Source organism: Chelonus insularis, unplaced genomic scaffold (genome assembly GCF_013357705.1).
Source record: "Chelonus insularis isolate UGA/USDA-ARS -01 unplaced genomic scaffold, ASM1335770v1 contig_493_pilon, whole genome shotgun sequence".
Lineage (NCBI taxonomy): Eukaryota > Metazoa > Arthropoda > Insecta > Hymenoptera > Braconidae > Chelonus > Chelonus insularis.
Window position 1 is genome coordinate 35,211 of NW_023276609.1, and position 26,649 is coordinate 61,859.

Consider the following 26,649-nt stretch of genomic DNA (forward strand, 5'->3'; position numbering starts at 1 on the left):
TTGCGATGACTAGGGACTCTAGACTCATCATCTCTCTCTCTCTTTCTTATTCTATTCCTCTCTTCAATTGCGTTTGCTTCTTTCGTGGTGTGGATCAGTGTGTATGCATTGACAATATTGTTAATAGGATTCATCAAAATAAAGATCATCATAGAAGTGTAAAGCGTTATTCGTAAATTCATAAAGTGGTTTGTTATTAAGAAAAGTTTCCAAGAATGGCAGATAATGAGCAGAAAGCTTTACAGCTAATGGCTGAAGCCGAGAAAAAACTCAGTTCATCAAAAGGACTCTTTAGTTCTCTCTTTGGGTAAGTATATCGATTTACTCAAGTGCGCCGATTGGTTTGACACTCGTTCATCATATTGAGTCATGTTACCACATTTTTATCATTAATGAGTCACTGATTATAATGAAATCCTTTCATTTTTTTTTTCCTTTCTTCTTCATTCATTTTAATGGTTAGCAAAAATATGTCCTTTATGATAATGACTTCTAATGTGTATTGGACTGTCTATGGATTGTATGATTGTGTACACGCAAGCGCGCATGACACTTGTCAAGTAAACAATTGGTATTGAAAGATTGTTTTTTTGACATAAAATTAATACACACGTGGAGAAAACTTTATTACTATACTTCGACTCCTGTTCTACTTTTCTGCTTCAATTGACCCCATCCATCATTACTTTTCTCATTGGAATTGTAAAATAGAAATACAGAATATATATTTCTTTTGATAATAGCTCATCAAAGGTGGACGAAGCAGTAGAATGTTATCAACGAGCAGCAAATCTGTTCAAGATGGCTAAAAAGTGGGGCAATGCTGGAAATGCCTTTTGTGAAGCAGCAACACTCCACGCTAAAGCTGGTAGTAAACATGATGCTGCTACAAACTATGTTGATGCAGCCAACTGCTATAAGAAGACTGATGCAAATGGTAGTTTCAACATTATCTGGCTAAATCCATTTTAAAGAACCCTTATCAGTAATCTGTAACGAAATATATATATATATATATATATATATTTTTTTTTAGAAGCGGCGAATTGCCTTTCAAAAGCTATTGAGATTTATACTGACATGGGAAGATTTACGATGGCTGCTAAACATCATCAAAGTATAGCTGAAATGTATGAAAGTGAAGCAGTTGATTTAGAACGTGCTGTTCATCATTACGAACAAGCAGCTGACTATTTCAAAGGCGAAGAGAGCATCTCATCTGCCAATAAATGCCTTCTTAAAGTAGCTCAATATGCAGCACAGCTTAAAAATTATGAAAAAGCCATCCAGATTTATGAACAGGTATATCATCAATTCAAAAAGAGTAATTATTAACAAGGAAAAATATTTTAAATTAATTCTTCTCTATCTTACAGGTGGCAATGTCATCATTGGAAAGTCCATTGCTTAAATATAGTGCAAAAGAATATTTCTTCAGGGCAGCGCTTTGTAACTTGTGTGTAGATGCTCTCAATGCCCAGCATGCTATTGAACGATATAACGAACAATATCCAGCATTCCAAGATTCTAGAGAATACAAGTTGATAAAGGTATAAGCCTTGACTTTAATTAAATCAAATATCATCTTTTTTAATAAAATATTATTTTTATTTACTTTTAGACATTAATCGAACACTTGGAAGAACAAAACGTTGAAGGTTTTACAGAGACTGTGAAGGAATACGATTCAATATCAAGACTAGATCAATGGTACACGACGATATTGCTTCGCATCAAGAAACAAATTAATGATAACCCTGATCTCCGCTGATTAGTGGTAGTGATAATTGATCAGTGCATTATATCATTAATATTCTTCCTCCTGCCCCGTGTGTATTCTTCCTTGTTTAAAATTAGGCTTCTAATATCACTCGTAATATAAACTAAATCGGAGGCTTTGTTCAAATACAAAATCCATTCGTTTAACTTTCATCTTCAACAATAATATCAATTTCGACGTTATTGAGTTATAAAACTCTTTAACAGACTGCAAATTTTCGGTGAGTGCTTAACAAGCAGTAGTCAATTAGCTAAACAATCTAGCTAGGTCGATGCAATCGATATTGGAAATAAAATAACTCTTTTATTATTATAAAAAACCGAATATATTAATTTATAAAGAATACCAAGAAAGGAGGATACAATATTGTTTTTTTAATGTACATTTTTGTGAATTATGATATATTATGGTTTAAAAATATTTATAATAATCTCTATTTATTGTGTTACTTCTACATTATTCCATTGTAAAATTTTATTTTATGTAATTGTTCATTCCATCAGTTATAACATAAAAATTTTTAGCATCCATTTAATGAAAATTAATTACATAAAAAAAGTATTTTCATTGACAGACATAATCTGTTAAAAATTAATGGTTTTTTAACACTAATTATTACTTTGTTTGTTATGCAAATATTGTTATGAATTAATATTATTACCATAATTAATAAAATATAATAATAATAATAATAATAATATAATAATAATAATTAAGTGCGGAAGAATATATTAGGGGAATATAATTCCAATAAACTCAGCTATTTGATTAGTAGGAAGTGAAAAAAAATCGAAAAAAAATACAAAAAAATATATCTATCAACGTTTTAAAATATTGAGCTTATCATTTCATAAAGAGGAGGAATAACAATCACATTTACAAACTTCGTAAAGTAAAATTTTTATTCTTAGAAAGGTAAATTTTGTGGCTATAATCTATAATTACATAATAACATATTCATTGAATAATTAATTAACTAAATTAATTAATCGTAGGTTTGACATCCACGTGAAATTATTACATGCCACTTATTATGTACCACACTCGTACACACGACAGCAGACAAACGTATGCATGTATCGGAGCGAATAATAAAATTATTAATTATCAATTCGATTCTGAAATTTGTTATGGTTGATTATTATTCATTCATATCCACAATTAACCGAATATCAATAAAATTTTAACAGTATTTACAAATCTATTTACAATTATTATTTAAGTTTATAGTTTAGACTCGCTCTTTAATTTTACAGCTATCTCAACCATCTCTATCAATTCTTTTAAATGTTCGATCTTTGAAGAATCGACACCAAGTTCTTTAATTGCATCTGCGAATGCCAACACATCTATTTCCAGCTGTATTCTAATTTTCTCATCGTCACTTATTCCTTGAACATCAGTCTGAGTAGTTCCAGATGATTTATCACGGATTTTTTTCAATCTTCTCAAGCTTTCTTCTGTTTTCTGGACAGATTCAAGAAGGTTTTTGACTGAGGAAAAATACTGTTCACTCAAGGAAGATAAAGTCAATGAGAGCCAATGATTAACAGCTTCGGGAACTATTTTCAAGTATGTTGTATGGAAGTCTACGAGAACTGTTAAAGCATTTTTCATATAAGCACATGGTTGAGTAGGTCGGTCTCTCATCGTACGTCGGAAGAGTCGAGGAATGTCACTGACTTGTTTTAGATTTGGAGAACTTTTTACTAAAAGCTCTTGAACAATTTGTTCTGTAATTAATGGTAAAGCAGACTTTAAATTTGTTGTTGCATCATTCAATGATTCTGTTAAGATGTTTGGAATGATCGGTTTTACATTAGTAAGTTTTGAGATGGCAAGAGTTATAATAGTTGGTACTAAAATTGAAAGTTTCTCCACATCAATATATAAACAAACCAGAAATTCTGTTCTACTTGGAGTTTCAGGTTCGATAATGTTATTGCTTGTAATAGTTGTTTTCGGAGCAGTTGACCACGACTGCTTTAATGCATTAACTATCCAGGTCCGATACCTTGATAGTATTTGAAGATTTAATTTCCAAAATTGATGAATCAATTGTGGTAGAAATATTCCATCTGACCAAATCCGTAAAAGGCATTCCCACGTTTTTTCTGTGGTATTTAAAGAAAATACATTATGACTCTGAGCTTCGATACTCGTCGAAACATGTTTTATAGATGCAGGTGACACTGGATGATAAAGAACATGCTCCACAGATCCAGCAATCTCTTGGAAACGAATTTGAAAGTAAACCGGTAAATTCCACTTTTTGAGAAATTGTATAAAAAGTGGATGATTCTGCAACTGGGAAAGGATTTCAGCATCACTGCACTTATCTTCAAGATTAAGAATAAAATTCAAGGACTCAGTATATCTCTGATAAAATAAATCAGGATTTCCTGGAGCAAAGATCATCTTTAAACGAAGTTCAATTTTTTCTTCAACATCTGTCCAAAAGCTATTGACTAAAAAATTAAAATTCTTTCTAGAGCCTTTATCAGGCTGAGAAGTAACTTCTAAGAGTGGCTTTAGTTCAACATCTAAAATATTTAAAAGTTTTAAATAAAGTTCATGTAATCCAGTACTCTCATTAATATTTTTCTCTATGATGATATCGTCAATTAAAGGTGACACAATTTTTTTTCTGACTAAATTTTCTGCTTCTTCGATTTTATCTAGCGTTACATAAATTCTAAGACAACAGGTGAGACTGTCAATATCAGACTTTTTGATATTTAATAGTTGTGACGCAAGACAATCCATCAGTTGTTTTTCCAATTCTTCACAATTATTATTCAATTCTTGTGAAATATGTTTTTTACATTTTGTCATATGAAACCTTAGCTGGTTAAATTCAGTTGCTGCACGCTCTAAGATGTCTAATTTAAGAGAATGCAACTGTAATATTGATCTCAATTTTGCTACAGATTTATAAACTCGACCTAAACTATGCATGCATTGTTTCATTTCACGAATTTTTCGATGTTCTTCTAAGCCATTAGCCATTTCTGTTGTTGCAGCATTTAAAGTTTGACAAATCTGCATTACTTCTTCCCTCAATTGTCCTAATGGGGTTTGTAATTGATCAATTACTTTGTCTAAACCAATGAGATCTTTAGATAAATTCACGAAATCTGCATAATCTTTATTAATAAGTTCAATCATCGCTGATCTTAAAATTTTCAAATAAACACCCAGATCGTCTCGCATCGTTTCCAGTGATGCATTTTTTCTGTGTTCATGCAAGAAGTTATCAACATCAAAGTCCGACTGAAAAAATAATAAAATTGGTATAAATAATTGGAAATATATAAACTATATTGTATCAAAGATAATTACCGCTATAAAGTCTTCAGCTTTGAAACACAAATCTTTCGGAGCCGATGGTAAAGTAAAATTATTATCAGACATTTTTGTTTATTGGTTAAAAAATTTTATTTGATAATTGTTAAATAAAAATTATTTAGGCTGGATAAATATTTTATTTTTTCATAAGTAGAATTGACTTGTCATAAACTAACCTCTTTGTGGTATTTATAAATATTGAAAAATCAAAAGATATATTTTATTTATTCTAGATTTTCTAATCAAGTCCTAAACAATTACATTATATTAATAATATTTATTCTTCACGAGCCTTTTTCTGACACCATTAATATTTTAGTATGATATTTAATACGTGACATCATAAGAAAGAGATATAACTTCTTCGGAATTTAGTACACTTTGTGCTTACCATTTGTAAACACATGATGACTTATCGGCTAGACTTACGTGGCAAGTGTCATGTCAATGAAAATCATCAATAGAACAAGTAGTGTTAGAATTACGCGTGGCAACTTTTAGCAGCATCATTTAATACACCGAAAAAATTTTTTGTAAATTATCTTTAGAGTAATTCTTGTCAAAGGTTAGTTTACTATTCAAGTCATTCATTTAGTCTGTTTAAATATTTTTACTATTCTCTTTATCTTGAATAATTAATAAATTACGTCAGAACAAAAGATAAAAGATACAGATCACATTAAAATATCATTAAAAAATATCTTTTTATTATTTATATTCCTCTATGATATGATTCTTAGCTAAAATTATATGAAGTAAGTTTTTATATTTTTCAGTATGTGTTAATTGTCATCAGTTTTTAAAAGAAAGATATGCCAGAAAAACGCCAAAAAATGGGCACCCTTCGTGCTTTAATTCTTGTTGGAGGATATGGAACTAGACTGAGGCCTTTGACTCTTAGTAGACCAAAACCACTTGTGGAATTCGCTAATAAACCTATGCTTATGCATCAAATTGAAGCATTGGTAAAAATGAAATCTATGAATATTTGATAAACAATAATAATTAGTATTTATTAGAATAACTCAATTTTTTATTTAGGTGGAATCAAATGTAACAGAAATTATTCTTGCTGTATCATATCGTGCTGAGCAAATGGAAAAAGAGCTTACTGCTGAAGCGGCGAAACTTGGTGTCAGTTTGATTTTTTCTCATGAAAGCGAACCTCTAGGAACTGCTGGACCGCTAGCACTTGCACGTCAAATATTAACAACAAGTGATGAGCCATTTTATGTACTAAATTCCGATATTATTTGTGATTTTCCATTCAAACAACTTCTTCAGTTCCATAAATCACATAAACGAGAAGGCACGATAGTTGTGACAAAAGTGGAGGAACCATCAAAGTATGGAGTAGTTGTGTATGGAGACGATGGAAAAATTGAAAGTTTTATTGAAAAACCGCAGGAATTTGTTTCGAATAAAATTAATGCTGGTATATATATTTTAAATCCAAGCGTGTTGAATAGGATAGAATTAAGACCAACCAGTATTGAAAAAGAAGTATTTCCTGAAATGGCATCAGATGGACAGTTATTTGCTATGGAACTTCCAGGTTTCTGGATGGATGTTGGTCAACCTAAAGACTTTTTAACAGGTGAAAAATACTTTTATTTATAGAATAATTAAATAGATTTTCATCGTATAAAAATAAAAAATATATTTACATCATTTAATTAATTTAATTTAGGAATTTGACATGCAAAAAATTGTTTTTAGGAATGTGTTTATATCTTGCATCACTGAGACAAAAGTCTCCAGAAAAACTTTACTCGGGAGAAGGAGTTGTAGGCAATGTATTGGTTGATCCTACAGCCATAATTGGCAAAGACTGTAGAATAGGCCCTAATGTTACGATAGGACCTGGAGTTACCTTAGCTGATGGTTGTTGTATCAAACGTTCAACGCTTCTTCAGTCTTCAACAATAAAAGAACATGCATGGCTAGATGGGTAAGCCTTTTTATCGGATAGTTCCATAATTTGTAGTATAAATATGTAATAAAATTATTGTTGATCTAGATGTATTGTCGGATGGCGAAGCGTAGTAGGAAGATGGGTTCGAATGGAAGGAATTACAGTTCTTGGTGAAGATGTTATTGTTAAAGATGAGCTATACATCAATGGCGGACAAGTTTTGCCACATAAGAGTATTGCTTCATCGGTTCCTGAACCACAGATTATCATGTGACAATTTTTTATCTATAAATTCTGAAAAACATAAAATCTATGTTTATTTCAAATATTTGAAATAAAATTAGAGATATTAAATTACTTTTCATATGTATAAAAATACGGCTGGCATAAAGTACAATAATATTTTAGATAATTATAAAATTTATATGATTATTCTTATGATTAATATACTTATATAAACAAACTGTTTGTTTTGTAATATTTTTTCTATTAAATTCAGAGTGCATAATTTAAGAAAAAAAGGTAATATCGTGATAATAATAATATTTTTTAATTCGAGTCAATCATGCCAATTTTTTTTTCAAATAATATTCTTAGAATTCAAATATTGTAAAAAAAAAAGTAACGATCATTATTGGTTACAAAAGAATTTTTTAAATTGATTTCAGTTTAATTTTTCTCTAAATTACAGTTATCAGAGTGTATATAATAAAGATACTTACCTAGTATTTTAATTTGACTGGTAAACCTCGAACTACAGCAGCTGCTGCAGTCATATATTGGGTACAACATTCTTTGGCTTGGGCGAAAGCTCGTAATAATTCTGGTTCATAAGATGGTGTTTTTTCGGTAATTTCAGAAGGTTTTTTAAACTCTAGAATATATTTCTTACATTGAATTAATAAAATCTTAGAAATTTTATATTATGAAGAATCAATACTTACTCATGGTACCTTGACACCACAATTCGAGATCAACACAAGTCCAAGGTCTAGGTGCTGACGATGGTATCCAAGTGCTCATAAAAGATACCGTCATTTTATCTGTATCTCCATCAGTGACTTCCCATAACATTCCCAGAACACAAGGACTACAAGCTGTTAAATATTGATTACATACTCCGTTAGGTGGAAACTTTCCACCTACTGGCAAAAGTTTTATACTACTGCAACCAAACAGTAGAGCAGTTGCTTTAACTCGAAGCCTTTCAATGTCTTCTCCGGGAAAATACTGAATACCACTTCCATGACCGCTATACATCAATGCATTATGATTTGTTAAGGCATTAGAGAATGTTTCTTCATCAGGTTTCTCATTGTATACACCTTTCCACTTTGGTAACCAATAATTCATGAATAATTTTAAACGTTTTTCCATTTTTGGTAAGTTATTACTAGGATTCACTATAAACGTTCCTTCTGTTTCATCTAATGTTATTATTTTGCATCCATCTACTATCGTACTTTCATGTTCTTTAAACATTGCATAAGCTAATTGAACACAGGAAAACCTAGTGACTGGTTGCCTTGATAAGATTGTCATTTTTTCTATTGGAAGATAATCCATATTCTGAAACAATATATGCAATTTTAAAATAAATAATTAATAACATGATAAACAATTTTTTACATTACTAAAAAAACAAAATTTACTTCATCTATCACCAATACCAATATTTTTCTTTTCATTGTTTCTAATGTGGCGATTTCTTTTTGTCTTCCTTGAATAGACAATTCAATATTTTTTACCAATTTTGAATGTTTTGGAAGGACATATTGCACTGCTCGTGAAATTTCATTTTTGTCTAAACAAAATGAACACGTGGCAATTTTTTTTAGAAGCCATTTTGTTTCGGAGACAATTTTACTCTGAAAATTAATTATCGTGAATATTTATTTTTTAAATTCATGTGAAAATATAAAAAAAATATTATGTACCCAGTAGGATCATCATCTAAAAGTTTATCAATCATTCGGTGAATATCATCAACAATTTCTGATGGATTTAATAAATCTGCTATTAACAATATTCTCCATTCTCGTAACCAAGTCTTTTCCATCTCTGTTACAGCAGTCTAATAACAAATAATTATAAAAGTTTATAAATTAACCAATCACTAAAATGATTCTAAGTAATTTCATTAATATACCTCCATTGCTTTATTCTGTTTTTCTCTCATTTTCCAATATAACACCTGAGACTTGTATTCTGTATTTAATTCCGTTTTATTTCGTTCTAAAAGTTCTTTAACTATTTTACATATATCGTACATATTTGTATTAGGTTTTGGTAAAGTAATACAAAATGGATCTATTTCATTTTTACCAGTGGGCATAATAGTAATGTGTAATTGATGAGTAACAGATTTAGTTCCATATTTATTTGATTGTTCATAAGGAATCGTCAGTTGAACCATGTACCATTCTGTTTTAAAAAAATTTAACAAGATGAATGAATGCAATTCGAGGAATATATATATTAAAAATATAATAAATAATATAAATATTAAGTAAATAAATACCTGGTGGCAATTCTTCAAGTTTACTCTTTAATGAATTAGGGCCATTAATACTATTGACATCGAAAGACCATATAATCGGGATTAACTCCAAAATCTTTGGCTGCAAGATTAAATTGTTGTCTTAACTCACATTTTTTATACCTAAATTCTACTTGACGCCTATGAATAACAGCATGAGCTTCTGTTAAACGATTAATAGCTTTGACTTCTTCACCTTTCTGTAATAAAATAAAGCATAATAAATAAAAATAGAACATTAATATCAACGAAATAAAAAACGTTACAAATCATCTTACCGCGAGTAGAATAGATGCTAATAATTTATTTAAAGTTGTGTAATGAAGACTGCATTTATTTACATTAGGATGGTTTATATGTTTTTCTAAATCATCTGTTAAATTATCGAGATTCGTGTTTCTTAATAATGATTTATAATTATCCTTAAAATCACTAGTTGGTGTACAGTCCGTTAAAATACGATAAACAAATTTCTGATTATGCATATCGTTATGTGACTTTTCATAGAACAACAATTAAAATAACATTAGTACAATGATTCAAATTAAAGAAATAACGCTTATTGTGTTGAACATAAAAAAAATAAATAAGAAAGGAAACTTGAATTTCAAAGATAGATGTAAAGAGAGCGCAGTCAGTAGTTTCCTGTCGCGACGCCATCAAAAAAAAGTCGTCAAGTTTCTCGTCTGTGAAATTAAACAATCAATGGGAGTTGTCTAACCACAAGATGGCGTATACCGTGCGACGCTACTTTTGACGTTCGTAAGTTAGTTTTTTGGTACAACGATTATAACGAATGAAGTGAAAAGGGCCAAGATAATCGTGGCCCATCATCGGTTTATTCAAGACGGAGAATGCGGTTGATAGAGTTTAGCAAGATCCTCAAACATCAACCAATCAGAATTTCGATAAGGAGAAACGCAAATCGTACGCGGGGCACGAGGACCCGCTATTGGCTAGTTTACGAGACGATGATGGCTCCGTGATGGGAGAACATGGCTGCGACGCAAACGGAGAGCCAACAAAACGATGTAAAGTTGAACGATAGTGTGAAATGCGCCCAGAAAAGAGCACAATTAAGTGGGAATAGTGCGAGTGTTAGTGTAAAACAGCAGCTGGATCAAGAGCCGGCCGAAAAGGTAACCCGGGGCGCGGCCCAGCTGCTCAAGTATGTGAATCGCGGGGACGGCGACTCAGGTTTCGAGATGAGTCAATATCGTGAGGACATTGGTGGACACACCGCTGGTGAGGTCAAGTCACCCCGGGAGGTCATACAGAACCCTCAGGAAACGAGTGCCAAGCCAGAGCCCCACGAAATACCCGGTCATCCAGGACACCCGGGACATCCCTACGGCGGAGGGCCAAACGTGCCTCGAGACTACTCTGATGAGTATGCTAAACCTAACGAGTTTTCCAACAAACAATCCTCCGACTATCCAGGCAAACCGCCTACGGAGTATTCTTCAAAACAGCAGTTAGATTACCACTCAAAACCACCACACAATGAAAGTGAAAGACCACATCATCCTGATATGGAGGATCATTACTCGGTATCAAAAATGGAACCGAGATTAGCACACATTGGACCTGGTCCAGGAGGTTTTCCTGGCCAACCAAGATTTTTATCGGGCCAAAGTATATCTCAAGCCACTGGACCTACACCTACACTCAATCAACTGCTGCAAGCCACTACTTCAGTACATAGGTTTCATGCCAATTATCCTGGAATAGGTCCAGAGTCTTATCAACAACCTTGGCCAATGCAAAGACCACCAGTTGTACCACCTGTATATCCTCAACCTGGTCAAAGACCTCCACAAACGGTAATTGATGTTTAAATATTTTTGTTTTGGAAAACAAACATCAATACGACTAAAATTTTCATTCATAAATTAATATTCATTTTCATATTACTGTAAAAAGATTGTTTATTAGTCTTTTGTTTTGTTTTTTATATTTATATTAAATTTTTTTTTTCTCATTATTTTTTATGTTTTTACAGGGTTCTCCAAGATTACATCCCGGACCAGGTGGTCCTAGTTCACCAACTCCAATGCCGTATCAACCGTATACGGCACGTTATCCATCACCAGCAAGATCTCATTCTCCTTATGGGCACCATCAAGTGAGTTATATTTATTCAATTATCAACATTGTCATTAAGACTTTTTAATTCTAAAATAACTTGAAGGATATTACTGAACTTTGAAACAATTATATTCGTTGACAAGAATGCGTTTGCACTCGATAAAAGTCAAATTACTTAAATTTTTTACTTTAATATGTTAGCCAAAATGTGAGAAACATTTTTCTAATGTAAAACTTGCAAATGACTTTTAGATAAATTCGTATGCCGCACAAGCGGGTCACCCTCCAACTTTATACCCAGAACAACGAGGTTGGAATCAAGCGGGACCACCTAATGCACCACCTCCACCACCAAATCAGGTTAATTCTTCAAGTCAATCACCGCAAAGGGCACTCTCGCAATCGCCTGCACCACCACCGTCTGCTTCACCACAGCCACAACCTGGTGGACAACAACAGGTAATGACAAGGAAAAAAATAATAAATATAGATACAGATAAAAACGACAGGATGATTGATGTTCATTTTTTTATTTACATTCTAGAATTATCATAACATACAACGATCGACGACTCCAAATACTCAAGGAATAGATTCTGGGGTAAGTTGTTTTTATTGCAATATCATTCGTAGTATATATTTTTTAATAAAAATAACTATAGATATAAAAAAAAGGAATATAGATTAGTGAGGCGTAACAAGACTCAGGAGTAGTGATAATTCTGCAAGTATTTTCTGACAAAAAGTTTCTTCATGCTCCACATAACCGTCTGATCCTTTCAATCCTAATGTCCGTTTGAAGGTATGTTGTTTCGCGCGTGGACGACGATGAAGTGCAAAGAGAAAAGTGAGATTAAGGGATGAGAATAAAGAAAGAAGAAAACAAGAAGATTGTGAAGGCTAGTATGACGTTGAAGACGAAGATGAACAAGCATACTGTGGATTTTGAAAGAAGAGAATGGCGTTGCAACGGTGGGAGCGGTCGTCGAGAGCTCATGACGATTGTCAGTGTGTGAAGTTTGCAGTGGAGTACGCAGATTCCGAGAGGAAGAGTAAGAGAGAAGATAAAAAGGAGATAGACAACAGGGTGAAATGGTAGTGGTTGTGTAACTCATGGAGGTGGTGATGGCGACGGAGACGACGTCGACGAGAATTTTCTAGTGGTGGCAGCGCGGTGGTTGGTCTAGGGATGATGGTGGGGCACCGACCACGCCGTTAACCGGGCGGAGGGGAGCATAAGGGACTTGTATAGTTCGATTAGGGTGCGAGTTGCGCGGCCGCCGGAGCCCCAGATATTAGCGCCTTCCCTCCGTTCTTCTCGTTGCACATGAGCGGATTGACGAAGCCGGTTAGGAGAGGGTATCGTGGAGAGGGATAACGCCGGTAGGGGAAAACGAAATGGCGGTTGGGTAGACAAAGATGGAATGAGACCGGCAAAACATGAGTGCGTGCTCTGCACTAACTGAAATTGTAGAGAATCAAGGGGAGTCGGTGTTTCGTTGCTCGAGGGATACCATTCTCTCTGTCTCTCCTACTTTTTCGATTGCTTGCTTGCTCTCTGAGCGGTATTATTTGAGCACACTCAGTACCACGTTTCCTATCCTACCCGCCTGTCATCCTGTCTCGCTTGCACGGCTCTTTTGCTAACGCGCGGGTTTCAACAATGATTTTCGCATCGATTTTTTGGACCACGGGTAATATGGAACGACCCCCGCAGTGATTGGTTTTTATTTGAGTTTTTGTTCTATTCACGAGAATATCGTTTTTTACGTCAGTCTTTTCAACAAGTCACTAAAATTACCTAATTAACACATTCTTTTTTTCAATGGAAACTCAGTGATATAAAAATACCTTTTGACAATTCAATGCTTTAATAATCCTTCTCTAAATTACATCGTGGTGATATTCAACGCTTATTTAACTTTATCTTTAGCAATAGAAAAATTGGTCAATCATGAATCTCATGTTCCATTTTGGTTTATTCAACTGTAAATGTTCTGAACATTATATATATATATATATATATATATATAGTTTTTTTAATTAATTATGAGATTATTATCTACTATCTAGATCATTGACTTCTATTCATAGCATGAAATAATCATTCTTTTTGTATGATTCATCTGATTGACTGTTGACAAACATTTGAAACTTTGGCGCGCTTTTCTAAAATGGCGCCCCACCACGTTTCAATGACGATAATGTTCGAAGATGAACGAGGCTGCACGAACGCTTGCCGCGCCACAAACACGAACGCCCTCACATAAGCACCAATGCCAGTTCTGAAACTCGACGGTTTAGAAGTCTCGTTAGTGTTAAAGAGAGAAAAAGACAGATAAAGGAAGATGGGGATTGAATGATAGAGATGAAAACAGCAGCGTGAGGAAGATAGAAAAATGACGAGTGAAGCATAAAAGCTAGTAGAGGAAGCAAGGAAAAAACGTTTGCGCATCGTAAATTTTTCCAAACGATCCTTGATCCCGCAGGGTATTAAAATCACGTAACACAGAATTGAAAAGCATTTGAATTTTTAGATTGCACAGTGAGTTTACGACGTGGCGTAGTGAACAGTGGTTTGTGTTTGGTCCTGTGTACTTGGAGTATCGAACCATCGATGCACTACCATGCGTGGCTGCTCCCTGGTGGTGGTGCCGCTGCTGATTTAGTATCTCTGTATGTTGCAGCAAACAGCAATTCCTTGCCTCTATCGCACGATTGTATGTGCTTTGAAGTGAAGTGAGCGTGTATGTATTATATTGTAGAGAGTAAAGGCAGAAAAGAGACAACCAAGAGAGGGAATACGGGCGGCGACTGCGACGATAGCGGAATGTCAAGGAAGAACACACCCGTGGCTAGTTGTCGACGACAAAACGACGTGGAGGAAGCAACGGAGTAAACGAAAATTGTGAAAAGAGGAGTAGAGTGAGTGCAAGGAAAAGAGAGAAAGAGAGAGAGAGAGAAAAAAAATATATTAGGAATGAAAAGGCGAGAGTGAGAGAAAAAGAAGACTCTTGTTTTCGCGTGTGCGCGACCGGTGGGCTGTGCCTTTATTCTTCCTATTCTTCTTCTCTGTTTTGTCCCTAAAAGTTTTTCATCAAGAGAATCGCGTCACTCGAGGACACGCGTTCACGAGGCGAGGGAACGAAAGATGCGTATTATTGGTCCGTGTCAGTGTCGCGTGCACACGGTTATTTGCCTTCGTTTATCCTCATTTACTTTTTCTTCAGTTTTTGGTCGTTGTCAAGATGTTACCTCGATGGCGTACGACATCGTCTCGAGCTGCTGTTTTCGTGTCCCCACGTCGTCGAGGAGTCAATTGAGTTAAGCCAGAAAAAGAGAGCAAGAGTGAGCGAGTAAGTGAGTGAAGAGAGTGATAGAGACAGTAACTGTGTGTAAGAGAGACGATACAACTAGCATACCCAACGGAGGGAGAAGAGTAGAGTAAAGGAAAGAAGAATATTGAAGCGACGACGACATGAGTTAGTGCTGCAGTAAGGAGACACATTGCGCCGATTATCGATGAGGTAATTTTCAACGAGGTTATCGAGTCGGGAAGAGTGAGAAAAGGAAGAAAGAAAGTGTAAAAGACTAACTCGAAAGACAGAGTCTGAGCGCCAACGGCTGTGGCTGTGCCTCAGGCACAGGACAACACGTCGTTGCCATTTTGTAGTCCAACAAGAGACTTCTAAAATCATTCAATCAATTGTGTAACCAACTATTTTTACTTTTTTCATCGTTTAAATACCATTTTTACCGACAATTAAGTGTTTGCAAATGTGTTTTGGAGTATAACCATGTTGGATAGTTTACTTGCCGCCCAGAGTCAGGCATAATGCGATTGTCGTAACCTAACCTGACGTCGTAAGCTCTTCAAGCCGATGTATATGAGAGATAACGTGTATACTTGCGTTTACTCAAAAATTTTCTACTAGTCACGAGACATAGTTAGAACATTTTCTCGAGTGTGAGTTAGTAATTGTTTAAAAAAATATTATTTTATGTAATAACCGTTAAAATTGTTACTAAACATTGAATAATAATGTCATCAATTATGTTAACAAGATAATTCAATAATTGTCCTAATTAATATTATTTTATTTTCATCATAGGAGCTTTCTGGTCAAAATAGTAATGACAGTTCGAATGGACCCGCCGGTCCAGGAACTCCAAATTCCCAGGGGATGAGACCTACCCCTTCACCTACTGGATCTACTGGTTCTCGGTCAATGTCCCCTGCCGTTGGTATGTAACGATTTCATTATATAATACGATCAATTATTATTTAGTAAAGTATTCTCATATTATGATAGTTTACTAATCATTTTTATACATAATGTTTATAGGCCAACAAAACGTTCAGATGCCTCCTCGTCCGTCGAGCAGCCAGTCGGATGGTAGCGGCCCAGCGCGAATGAGTCACTCTCCAATGGCTACTCAAGGTAATATCATCCTTATAATTTACTAAAATAGGATAACATAAATAAATGTTCTTTTTATGATTTAATCATTAAATTCTTATTAACAGGAGGTTATCAACAACCGTTAGGGCCATCACCCCATATGCATGGCTACAAATTAAATAGTAGTGGGCCTGGTGTACCTTCGGGTCCTGGACCAACAGGATTGGGTGGAATGGGTCCTATGGGAGGAGGAATGGGATACGCAGGGAGTGGTGGAACAGGTGGTCAACCCGGTGGCTATTCTTCTCAAGGACCGGGTGGTTATCCACCACCACGGCCTCATATGCAATTTCCACAAGGATATCCACCACCAACAAATTCACAGCCACCTCCAAATAATCAGTATCAACCCACTAGGCCCAACAACATGGTGCAATATCCATCTTATCCGGTAAGTAATTCATCAATTAATAATTATGATCATTTATATTACTTATCAATTGTATTTTTGTTCCTTTTTCGTTCATAATAAATGAATGTTAAAATTATTTATGTCAATTGTTTAATAAATTAATGATTTTTATTTTGTCTTCTAATTTAAGTTGATAAAATAATTAAAAAAAAAAAAAATAATAAATTCACTTTAATAATTAATAAAGAAAAAAAATTATTTTCAGCATAAAATGGGCTTCAATAGTGTGCCACCGGGAATGCCCCCAAGTCCAGGACCTCCTCAAGGATATGGTTCGACAGGTGGTGCAGGATTAGTACCACCACCGAATGCACCAGGAATGGGCAGTGGTATTGGTAATATGGGTCCGCCAACGAGTTCAATGGGTCCACCACCTCCTTCACCAAATCATATTAGTAATCAACCTGGACCACCACCTCCACCTCCACCACCCGGACCACCAAATGCTCCGATGGGTCATGCACATCCACCGGCAGCAACACCACCACTAAATCACGAAGGTAGTCCGATGCCACCACCAAGCACTACTCCTAATTCACATCCAGCCCCAGCGCCCACGCCCACAAGTCACGGCTCTGCAGATCTTGCGGCAGAGTCATCCAATGATAGTGGGATTACTACCACTGCATCAGGCACCACAGCAATCAATGTGACATCAACGTCGAGTGGTACCGTTACATCAGTTATTACGACCGGTCCTGATGGTACATCAATTGACGAGGGCTCGCAACAGTCCACTTTATCAAATGCGTCGGCAGGTAAGTGGACAGCTATAACAGTGCTGTAACACTGTTTTCAACTGGTTTATTTGTGTAATTCATCATACCCTCCTCGAGAATCAATACGTAATAATCATTAGTGTCCGTAGCATCCGGCGAGGATCCAGCATTTACGCCAAAGACTCGCAAGGATATGATAAGCGCCTATCACAGTCACCCAACGACACCACAGAGTACGGTACCGTCACCCGGAGCTGCTAGTATCAATTCTATTCATGAAGAATATCCAGACATCAATAGCCCCAGTTGGCCTCGTACACCAGCCAGCCCTGTATGTTTTTTTAACATTATTTAAGTACCGAGTTTTTTCAAGTATATTTGTTTAAAGCATGTCTTATAGTCTTTCACATGATTATTGACTTAATTGCAAGAAACAAAATATTTACATTATATATCGGTTACAAAAAAACATCGTTTTAGACTGAATGGATTATCAATGTTTTCATGTTTTACAGGTGTTTAACAGTCATGTGCCTCAAGACCCGTACAGATCTAAGGTTATTCTTTATTTTCTACAATAGAAATATAAATAATCGTTGTCAATGCTTCTAAAGCTTTAGATTACACAAATAATCCAATAGTAACCTGAACAAATATTAATCGCTAAATATTAAATTTCATTTTTCTAATATAAAACCGCACACTATAATATCAAACATTATCTTAACAAAAAAGAACAAAGACGTTAAGACATTACTTTATTATATTCTTTTTTAACTTCATCAAACGTAGCTTCATATTACGACAAACTATCATACGATAACTAACGACAGTGTATACAAGTAGCTTCGCATAATCGATGACACGTTGCTTTGGATCATATGCACGACGTAGTTTCACTTCTCTTTCGCTTATGTCTTGCATTTCCTGTTTCAAGCATCCTGTTAATATTTGCTTTATGATTTTTTTCTTTTATTCACTAAAAACACGACCAACAAATGGAATATAAATAAACCAAACAATACAAGTATTTATTATTGTTTTTATGTATGTTTGCTCTATTTTTTTCAACTATCTTTTTTTATTTTTAATCCTTTTAAAATTGAACAAATAGACATTTTATATAGACTGGTTTCTCTCCAATGCAATTAAATTAAAGCAAACATTTTTGTATTTTTTTCGTAGTTTTTAACTCTGTTATTGATTTTTTAATATATCTATTACAGAAACCTGACAGTTTGGCGAAACTGTATGAAATGGATGACACGATAGAACGACGAAATTGGCTTGATAAACTAGTGGCATTTATGGAAGAACGAAGAACACCAATAACCAGTTGTCCTACCATCTCCAAGAACCCCCTCGATCTATTTCGTCTTTACCTCTACGTGAAGGACAGGGGGGGCTTCATGGAGGTATGCAAGGTGCAGTGTAGTTCCATCTAGCCCTCGGTGTCTTAATGTTTTTTTCTCTAATCTGTGTTTTTTATTTTGTAAAATGTTGTTTTTTCTCTATTGCTCGATGTAATTATTCAAGGCATCTCTTAGTTGACTTGTTGCTCCTTGTGAAGCATTGTCTGCCTTAGAGATGTCTTGACGCGCTTTTTTTTTAATTGTTGTCGCACGTTTGTGCATGGTTTTTTATTTAGTCACGTTTTGTTGAGTCTTATTTTAATTGCAAAAATATAAACTGAAAGAAGAGCTAAATGTTAATACGAAAAAATTTGATACAAATTCAAAATTTTTTTGAAGATTAAGAAAAAATGCTTAACATAATTTTCTTAAAGTAATCGTTCAAGGTGTTTGGATACACCGTGACACCTACGAACCCTGGGTGCTAAATGGAATTATTCTATTATTGAGAAGAAGATAAAAAAATTATTATATCAAATGTGATGACGGTAATCTATTTAGACAATATCTAGCATTTCTTTTCTTCAGCTGTGTTGCATGGAGAATAAATATTTCGTAACTTTGTGATCTATATATATATTTTTTTTTATTCAAAGTTTTGAAGACAATGAAAATTGAAAGAATAAAGGCAAATAATTTTTCAATTTTGTTCTTGTCAAAAACTTTAATTAAAATTATTCACAAAGCCAACGTTTACTGATCGCTTTGAGAAGAGAAGCGATGAATAAAAAAAAAAAAGATTGAATAAATTTTTTTTTATGTTGTAAAAATTTAGAAATTGTGTTTTACTGTCTTGACTCAAAAATTTGTTTTTGATCCGATTAAGATTTACATTAATTATAAAAAAACTTTTAAATATTTCTCATAGGTTACGAAAAACAAAACGTGGAAGGATATAGCAGGTCTTCTGGGAATCGGTGCGAGTAGTAGCGCAGCTTATACATTACGTAAACATTATACAAAACATCTGTTAACATACGAATGTCATTTTGATCGAGGTGGAGTTGATCCTCAACCAATTATCAATCAAGTCGAAGCGGGTTCTAAAAAGAAAAGTGCTAAAAGCACAGCTTCAGTTCCATCACCAGGTAAAGATCAATTGGATTATCCATTTTTTTTAAATACCTTGAAGTATGTCAATCATTTGTATCATCATTATTCATGATTAGCACATTCTTCCACAGGTTCTTCTAATTCTCAAGATTCTTTCCCAGCAGCTGGATCTAGTAGTGCGTCTATGGATGGTTACGGGAATTATCAAGGTAACTATCAGGGTGGAAATCAAGGTGGCCCACCATCAGAATATACTCCACCACCACCCAGGCCACCAAGTCAAAGTAGCGCACCTTCTCCTCATCAAGGTATGTATTTGTTGTTTGACCTTTTGATTTCAATTCCACAGTTGGTCATTATTGACGTGCATAATTAATTTGATTTATCGTATGTTTCAGGAATGCAACAGGGAAATTACCAGAACGCGGGCTCATACCAGAATTATCCTCAAGACCAATATATACGACCGCAAGCTCCTTCGATGGGTCAGCAGGGGGAGTTTAATCAGCCGTATACACCGCGCTCACATTATCCTCCGTACGTGCCGGATGCTGACAGGTACCGTATTATCTTACGTCTCAATGTCTATTGATACTCAACTCACTATGAGAAATGTCATACTAATAAATTGAATTCAATTATAGGGGCTACCCTGGCGGAAACATTCCACCAAATAGTGCTGGAGGTCAAGATATGTATAATAGATATGGTGGAGGACAACAACCTAGTGGTTATCCTGCTGGCTCTACGCCTGTTGTTAGAAGCAGTAATTATCCTACTGCAACGCAAAGCCATGTAGTAACCCCTCCTCAACCACCGTCTACAAGTCAACCCTCTTCACCTTCTCAGTCGCCGGTTAATCCGACGTATTCGTGTCCGCAAGATTATTATAGACAAGAACAAGTAACTGATTGATTTTCTAAATTAATTAAAAGTTTTAATATATCCTACTTTCTCAAGTCTATGAATCAACTCATTAATTATTCTGTTACTTAGAGTGGATATGGAGCACCTGTTGGAAATCAGATGTATCCCGCTGGTGGTGCATCGAATAAAAACATGCCACCTCCTCCACCAGGTCCAACGCAACCAAGGCGACATCCCGATTTTGCCAAAGATCAGCAGTATCCTCAATATAATCAGCAACGACCATCTTATCCAGGTGAATTGAGATGTAAAACTTATGTTATTAGATGTAAATTATTGGATGAATAATGAATAATTGGTTTGTTAATTATTTAGGGTGGCCAGGAGCTACAAACCAGTATAATACCGGGAGTACGAATAACAGGGTACCTTATCCTAGCCAACAACCTCCACCACCATCACCACAACAACCTCAACCACCACTTACACAACCACCACCTGTACCTACTAATACTGGCAGTCCAGTTGTTGGTAGCATGAATAATAGTAGTCCACAATGGGCTAGTCAACAACCTGCTAGGCCGTCTTCTCAACCAAGTATAAATGCAATGCCTCATGCACCACCTCCACCATGGGACAATCGTTATTCACATCAACCGTCATCTCTTTACCCGCCACCTGGCTCGCATCAGGTGAGGGCTACGTTACTGGTTGGTGTTACTTTTTTGCATTTTTATTTTTATTTATATTACTTAAATAATTTATATTTAATGGACGGATTATTAATTAATGTATAATATTATTTTTTTAAATGTTTTTTAATCTCAGAGCCAATTAAGTATGAATCCAGTAATTAATCAGCAGTCAGCACCTAAAAGAGAAATGACATTCCCACCCGACAGCGTAGAAGCTGTTACACCACTATTGTATAAAAAACGTAAACTTACACGTGCTGACGTCGCACCAGTTGAAGCTTGGAGAATTATGATGGCACTGCGCTCTGGGCTTCTTGCAGAAAGTTGTTGGGCACTTGATGTTCTCAATATTCTTCTGTTTGATGACAGTTCGGTAAGTATAATCATTTTATCATAAATTATTATAAATATTATATTATTTTTGAAATTGAAATTAATAATATTTTCTGTGTTTAGGTAAATTACTTTGGTTTGACAAATCTTCCTGGGCTTCTGGATGTATTACTTGAGCATTTTTCACGTTCACTATCCGATATGTTTGAATCACCAATATCGGAAGAAGATCGTTGTGACAAAAATGCTGATAGTCCTGAGGTTGATCTCGGTGCAGTGACACGTCCTATTGATGCTGAAGATCGTACTAAGTTACTTACTACCTCGAATTATACCTTCCTCTCAAGACGCGGTCGACCAGTTAAAATGGTGCCTCGTGATGATGATATATTTGTGTTGGATAGTCGTCGACCGTGGGATCATGTTGATATTGAACCAGAGGGTGAACCTTGGCAAGTTGATCCAGATGATACCAAGTACATTATAACGTGTTTCCAATCGGAGATTGGAATGGCTCCATTTGCAAGGCATTTAAGAGATGAAAAACCACCACTTTTGCAGAAAGAGGTAGAACATACAGAAGTAAAAGATGACGGAAAATCAGAAGCACCGGAAATTTTAGACTCTCCAAATAAACCTGTTGAGCCAATTGACAAACTCAGGGAAAATGGTGAACGTAAACAACAACAACAATCTGAGAAAAAGAAAAAGACGAAAACACTAAGTGATGTTTTATCAAGGATAAAAAAGGAACCGGTTGAAATGAATGATTTAACAAGAGAACTTTTTGAGAAAAAGAATGATGGATCGAAAAGAGATTGTGAATCGGAAAATAAACCAAACAATAATATGGGAGAACATATTGTATTTTCGAAATCTGATGATGATTCGTTTCCCACTCCCAATGGTCTCAGTGATTCTGCAAGTACGTTTGAATCAGAGAAACGAGATTTAAAACTAGAACAACCAGATAATGAACCTGAAGATGAAACAACGAGGTCAGCGACGCAAACAACGACGTCATCAACAACAGAGGAGGAGAAGAAAGAGGGACCAAGATTAAAGATAAAAGATCCAGCTGGTACTCTTAAGCGAAAACGATTAAGTGATTACGAAGATGAAAGTTATTCAAGAGATGAAGCAAGTCTTTATCTTGTTACCGAGAGCCAGGACAGTTTGGCACGGCGTTGCGTTTGTCTTTCAACGATACTTCGTAATTTAACTTTCATCCCTGGTAATGAAGCTGAATTTGCAAAGAACGTAACTTTCCTTAGTTTACTGGGAAAACTTCTCCTCTTGCATCATGAACATCCAGCAAGGACGCAGAAAACAAGAAATTATGATCGTGAAGAAGATGCTGATTTTTCAGATTCTTGTAGTAGTCTTCAAGGTGAAAGTGAATGGTGGTGGGATTTTCTTTATCACATACGAGAAAATGTTCTTGTAATGGCAGCAAATATCGCTGGATACACAGATCTGAGTCAACATCCTGAGGAAATATCTCGGCCGGTTTTAGATGGACTTCTGCATTGGGCAGTTTGTCCTGCGGCTCACGGTCAAGATCCATTCCCTACTGTCAACTGCAGTAGCTCATTATCACCACAAAGATTAGCCCTCGAGGCACTTTGTAAACTCTGCGTCACTGAAAGCAATGTAGACCTCGTAGTTGCTACACCACCATACTCTAGACTTCAGCGACTTTGTTCTGTTCTAACGAGGTTGCTCTGTCGAAGTGAAGAACAAGTACTTCGAGAGTTTGGTGTTAATTTGCTTCATTTCCTGTCAGCAGCAGACAGTGGAGTTGCGCGAACGATTGCTCTTCAAACACCGTGTGTTGCTCTCCTCGTGGCATTCATTGAGCAAGCAGAGACAAGCGCTTTAGGTGTTGCTAATCAACATGGACTAGTTGCCCTCAGGGATAATCCAGAATCAATGGGTACAAGTCTCGATATGCTTAGACGAGCTGCTGGAACTCTTCTTAATTTAGCAAGGCATCCGGATAATAGGACACTATTGTTACAACATGAATCGCGTCTTTTAGCACTTGTTATGAGTCAAATACTCGATCAGCAAGTAGCTGCTATTGTTGCGCGTGTGTTGTACCAGTGCTCCAGGGGTACGTAACTGATAAAAAATGTGGGTTTAAAAAATGAATTAAATATGAATGAGTTATAAGACGAAAAAAACAAAAAAAAACAAAAAAAAAAGAACACAAGTAAATAAAAACGCGTTCACGTTTTACACGGGTTATATTATGGACAAATAGACATGAAGATGTGCTCGCGTGTAGTGAAATGAGAAAGCGAAGGACTTTCAAATATTGAAAATGAATAGTAAAAGAAAGTGAGTTTAATAAACAGAGTGATAAAACGTGCCCCCTACCCCCTCCTCCCCATGACCTATGTTTTGTGATGAAAGAAAAGAGTTCTCTTTCATATTAAAGAATGTCCCTTATTTGAAATAAACTATACAAGTGAAAAAAGTGAAATGATAAAAATTTCTACAATTCCTTCGCGTTTGGAAGTGCAGTTGTAGTTTTATATTGAGTTACAAAAGTAAAAAAATAAAAATGATAAATGATGAAAAAATGAATAATAATTATTATTATAAAATTAAATGCTAATTATCGGTGTTAGCGTGTTAGGTATACAAATCGGTGTGACATTCCATCATTTGTATACCTTACATTTGTGAAATTGAAGTAATATCGATAGTGTAAGATATTTCATAGTTAATGAAGAGACTTGAAAAGAAAAAAAACAGCGTATGCATAATAATTATAATAATATTAATAATAATATAATATATAAAATGAAATAAATACACACTTTCATGCATAAATATCAACAAATTGTCACGGTGAACTGATGGTGCAACTTGAAGAAATGAATTAATGAATTTTGATGATTTAATACGTGAGCATGATGGTTGAGAAGATCATGTAGATGATGATGATGATGATGATTAATATTGAGTAGTAATGAAAGAAAAATATGAGGTGAAATGAAATGTAAACGTCAGCATGACGATTATTATAAATATTACAATGATATAATGCAAATTTTTATATTTGCATGTTTTTGTGCTGTAATTAGCGAGTAATTAAGATATTTTGTAGATAACATACACTTCCATTGAATCTTATTCAATTTTGCAGTTGCATTAAGCAGTGCGAAAATAAACGTGGAATAAATAAATCCACTAAAAGTCTCACCTTTAGAAAAAGAAAAAAAAATAAACGCAGAAAGAACTTAGCATGGACATATGAGAGAATATGAACGAAAGCGAGAGAGAAAGTGCGAGAGATAGTAGGGATTTAATAAGAAAAAAAAAAATAATAAAAAACATGAATGAGGTTAATAAAAAAACTAGAAGGAAGTGTGAAAGAGGGGCATCAAGAATTGGCGTGTTGTGCTTATTTACAATGGGATTGGATGATTAAAGCAAATTACAATACGATGCTGATAAAGAATGATTAATTAATTAAGTAAAAGAATATTAGAAAAACAAATAATAATGGGTGATACGTCGTTTACGTAAATGGGTAATATTATATCCAAACTGTTGCGCGTTTATGCTTGAGAGTCAAGATTAATTAAATAACGCACCACGCGTTTAGAATGAAGAGGTAGAGGAGGAGGACAAGGAAGAGAATTATAACGAAGGAGCGCGCATCTGTGTGTATCTATTCTTGCGTGCTTAATTGAGATATAGCGAGAGTGAGAAAATAGAGTGAGTGCTCGATGAATGAGAATCGGTGTAAGATTTGGGGAATGGGGAATAAAGTGGTATTTGTAAAAAAAGAATAATAGCTTCAACTGAACTATGTTTAAAAACAAAAAAAAAATGCAAGTAATTCAGGGAAGTTGTAAAACAAATTGATTTTGAATTTTAATTTTTCTTTTTCAAAATTGTTTTGATTTTTTTCATTTATTTTCTTTCGTTTTCTCTTTTAATACTGTTTACCATAAATTGTCTTTTAAATAATTTCATTTGTTCTGATTTATTTCTTTTTGTAATATAGAATTAATTAATTATTATATTTAAGAGACACAGATTTTAAGAGGAAACGAATTATAAAATAGGGAAGAAAAGAGTGATTTTATTGAAATGAAAATGATTATTTCAAAATAATTACAGAGAGAATTTTTTTGTAAGGACATAAAAATAAGAAAGTGTGAAAGTGTTAAATATGTGTGTAGAAATTTAGACAGAATCATGTTTTTTTGTCACGGTCGTTTAATGATTGCAAAAAAATGATTACATTTTCGGGAAACATTAAATAATAAAAAAAAACTGCAGGCTTTAGACATTAAGTGTTTAACCCAATAACGAAGAAATTGTGAGCATAAGGAGAATGATAGAGTGATTGAATATTAAAAAAATGGGCCAAGCGCTAGCTTTTATTTGCATATTTGACTATCATAATTGTATACATATATACATTCTTACATATATGTATATAATTACGTAAGATATATAAACATATTATATATATATATATATATATATATATGTATAATATATATATTATATACACATAAATACACTCTGACGATCTCTATCTTATTAGACGTTTGGCCAGCAATGATGTACGTATTTTTCTTTCAAATTCACATTTAATTTTATGACTTTTTTGTTCATTTTAACAATTATTGATACTATTTTTTTTTCTGTTTTCTGTTTTATAAGGAAAATTTATTTACGGTCTTTGCCTACATCCTCCTCCTCTTCATTATGCTCGTCTTCGGAGAAATATTAATTAACTTTGTCACTGGGGACAAACACGTGATTTATTTGATAAAATCTTTTGCAAGTTAGATAACAAATCGATTGCACGCGTGACAAATAAGACCGCCCATAAATAACGATCCGATTAATGAAAGGCTTAAATGAGCAGAAAAAAATAAGAACACAACACATATTTTCCCTGAACCTTGGCTTACTCCCCAGCCCCCCCAAAGTATCCTACTATATAGACATCTTAATACGTGTAGCTCTTAAATTATTTACTTTAGTTCGAGT

The 26,649-nt window shown here is 34.6% G+C and overlaps 5 protein-coding genes across 12 annotated transcripts; 3 read left to right on the forward strand and 2 right to left on the reverse strand.

Moving 5' to 3' along the window:
- The first annotated feature begins 48 nt into the window (after positions 1 to 48).
- On the forward strand, positions 49 to 2,904 carry alphaSnap (Alpha-soluble NSF attachment protein). Of its 2 annotated transcripts, XR_004690704.1 has the most exons (6): positions 49 to 307; positions 744 to 937; positions 1,037 to 1,302; positions 1,377 to 1,550; positions 1,622 to 2,695; positions 2,776 to 2,904. XR_004690704.1 is itself a non-coding variant. In XM_035088358.1 (5 exons), the coding sequence occupies exons 1-5, from the start codon at positions 216 to 218 to the stop codon at positions 1,769 to 1,771; spliced, it is 876 nt and encodes a 291-aa protein (XP_034944249.1). In that variant the 5' UTR covers positions 49 to 215; the 3' UTR covers positions 1,772 to 2,896. The 2 variants fall into 2 exon arrangements, 1 of the variants encoding a protein (XP_034944249.1); XM_035088358.1 differs by having other exon boundaries at positions 1,622 to 2,896.
- On the reverse strand, positions 2,688 to 5,531 carry Cog2 (conserved oligomeric Golgi complex subunit 2). The gene is made up of 2 exons (XM_035088355.1): positions 5,123 to 5,531; positions 2,688 to 5,053 (listed from the first exon to the last, which is right to left on the reverse strand). Exons 1-2 carry the CDS (start codon positions 5,192 to 5,194, stop codon positions 3,005 to 3,007), a joined length of 2,121 nt encoding a protein of 706 aa, XP_034944246.1. The 5' UTR covers positions 5,195 to 5,531; the 3' UTR covers positions 2,688 to 3,004.
- Gmppb (GDP-mannose pyrophosphorylase B) lies at positions 5,038 to 7,432 on the forward strand. 2 transcript variants are annotated; one of them, XM_035088357.1, is made up of 5 exons: positions 5,038 to 5,169; positions 5,905 to 6,093; positions 6,170 to 6,725; positions 6,848 to 7,079; positions 7,149 to 7,432. In XM_035088357.1, exons 2-5 carry the CDS (start codon positions 5,941 to 5,943, stop codon positions 7,315 to 7,317), a joined length of 1,110 nt encoding a protein of 369 aa, XP_034944248.1. In that variant the 5' UTR covers positions 5,038 to 5,169; positions 5,905 to 5,940; the 3' UTR covers positions 7,318 to 7,432. The 2 variants fall into 2 exon arrangements, with proteins under 2 accessions (XP_034944248.1, XP_034944247.1); XM_035088356.1 differs by lacking the exon at positions 5,038 to 5,169 and adding an exon at positions 5,536 to 5,693.
- Positions 7,201 to 10,310, reverse strand: Sse (separase). Its single transcript, XM_035088360.1, is given in 9 exon segments — positions 7,201 to 7,337; positions 7,766 to 7,917; positions 7,988 to 8,612; positions 8,696 to 8,909; positions 8,981 to 9,117; positions 9,193 to 9,467; positions 9,565 to 9,631; positions 9,633 to 9,782; positions 9,861 to 10,310. Coding segments are annotated over 8 exon segments (1,827 nt in total). The 5' UTR covers positions 10,068 to 10,310; the 3' UTR covers positions 7,201 to 7,337.
- A 5-nt stretch (positions 10,311 to 10,315) lies between these two features.
- On the forward strand, positions 10,316 to 23,951 carry osa (trithorax group protein osa). 6 transcript variants are annotated; one of them, XM_035088350.1, is made up of 19 exons: positions 10,316 to 11,405; positions 11,585 to 11,707; positions 11,923 to 12,129; positions 12,215 to 12,271; positions 15,783 to 15,915; positions 16,017 to 16,112; positions 16,199 to 16,524; positions 16,751 to 17,303; positions 17,405 to 17,595; positions 17,780 to 17,821; positions 18,491 to 18,679; positions 19,545 to 19,764; positions 19,846 to 20,037; positions 20,128 to 20,287; positions 20,374 to 20,632; positions 20,726 to 20,891; positions 20,972 to 21,306; positions 21,425 to 21,664; positions 21,748 to 23,951. In XM_035088350.1, the coding sequence occupies exons 1-19, from the start codon at positions 10,578 to 10,580 to the stop codon at positions 23,746 to 23,748; spliced, it is 6,318 nt and encodes a 2,105-aa protein (XP_034944241.1). In that variant the 5' UTR covers positions 10,316 to 10,577; the 3' UTR covers positions 23,749 to 23,951. The 6 variants fall into 6 exon arrangements, with proteins under 6 accessions (XP_034944241.1, XP_034944239.1, XP_034944244.1 ...); XM_035088348.1 differs by having other exon boundaries at positions 10,317 to 11,405; positions 18,491 to 18,688; XM_035088353.1 differs by having other exon boundaries at positions 10,317 to 11,405; positions 19,861 to 20,037.
- The last annotated feature ends 2,698 nt before the right edge of the window (positions 23,952 to 26,649 follow it).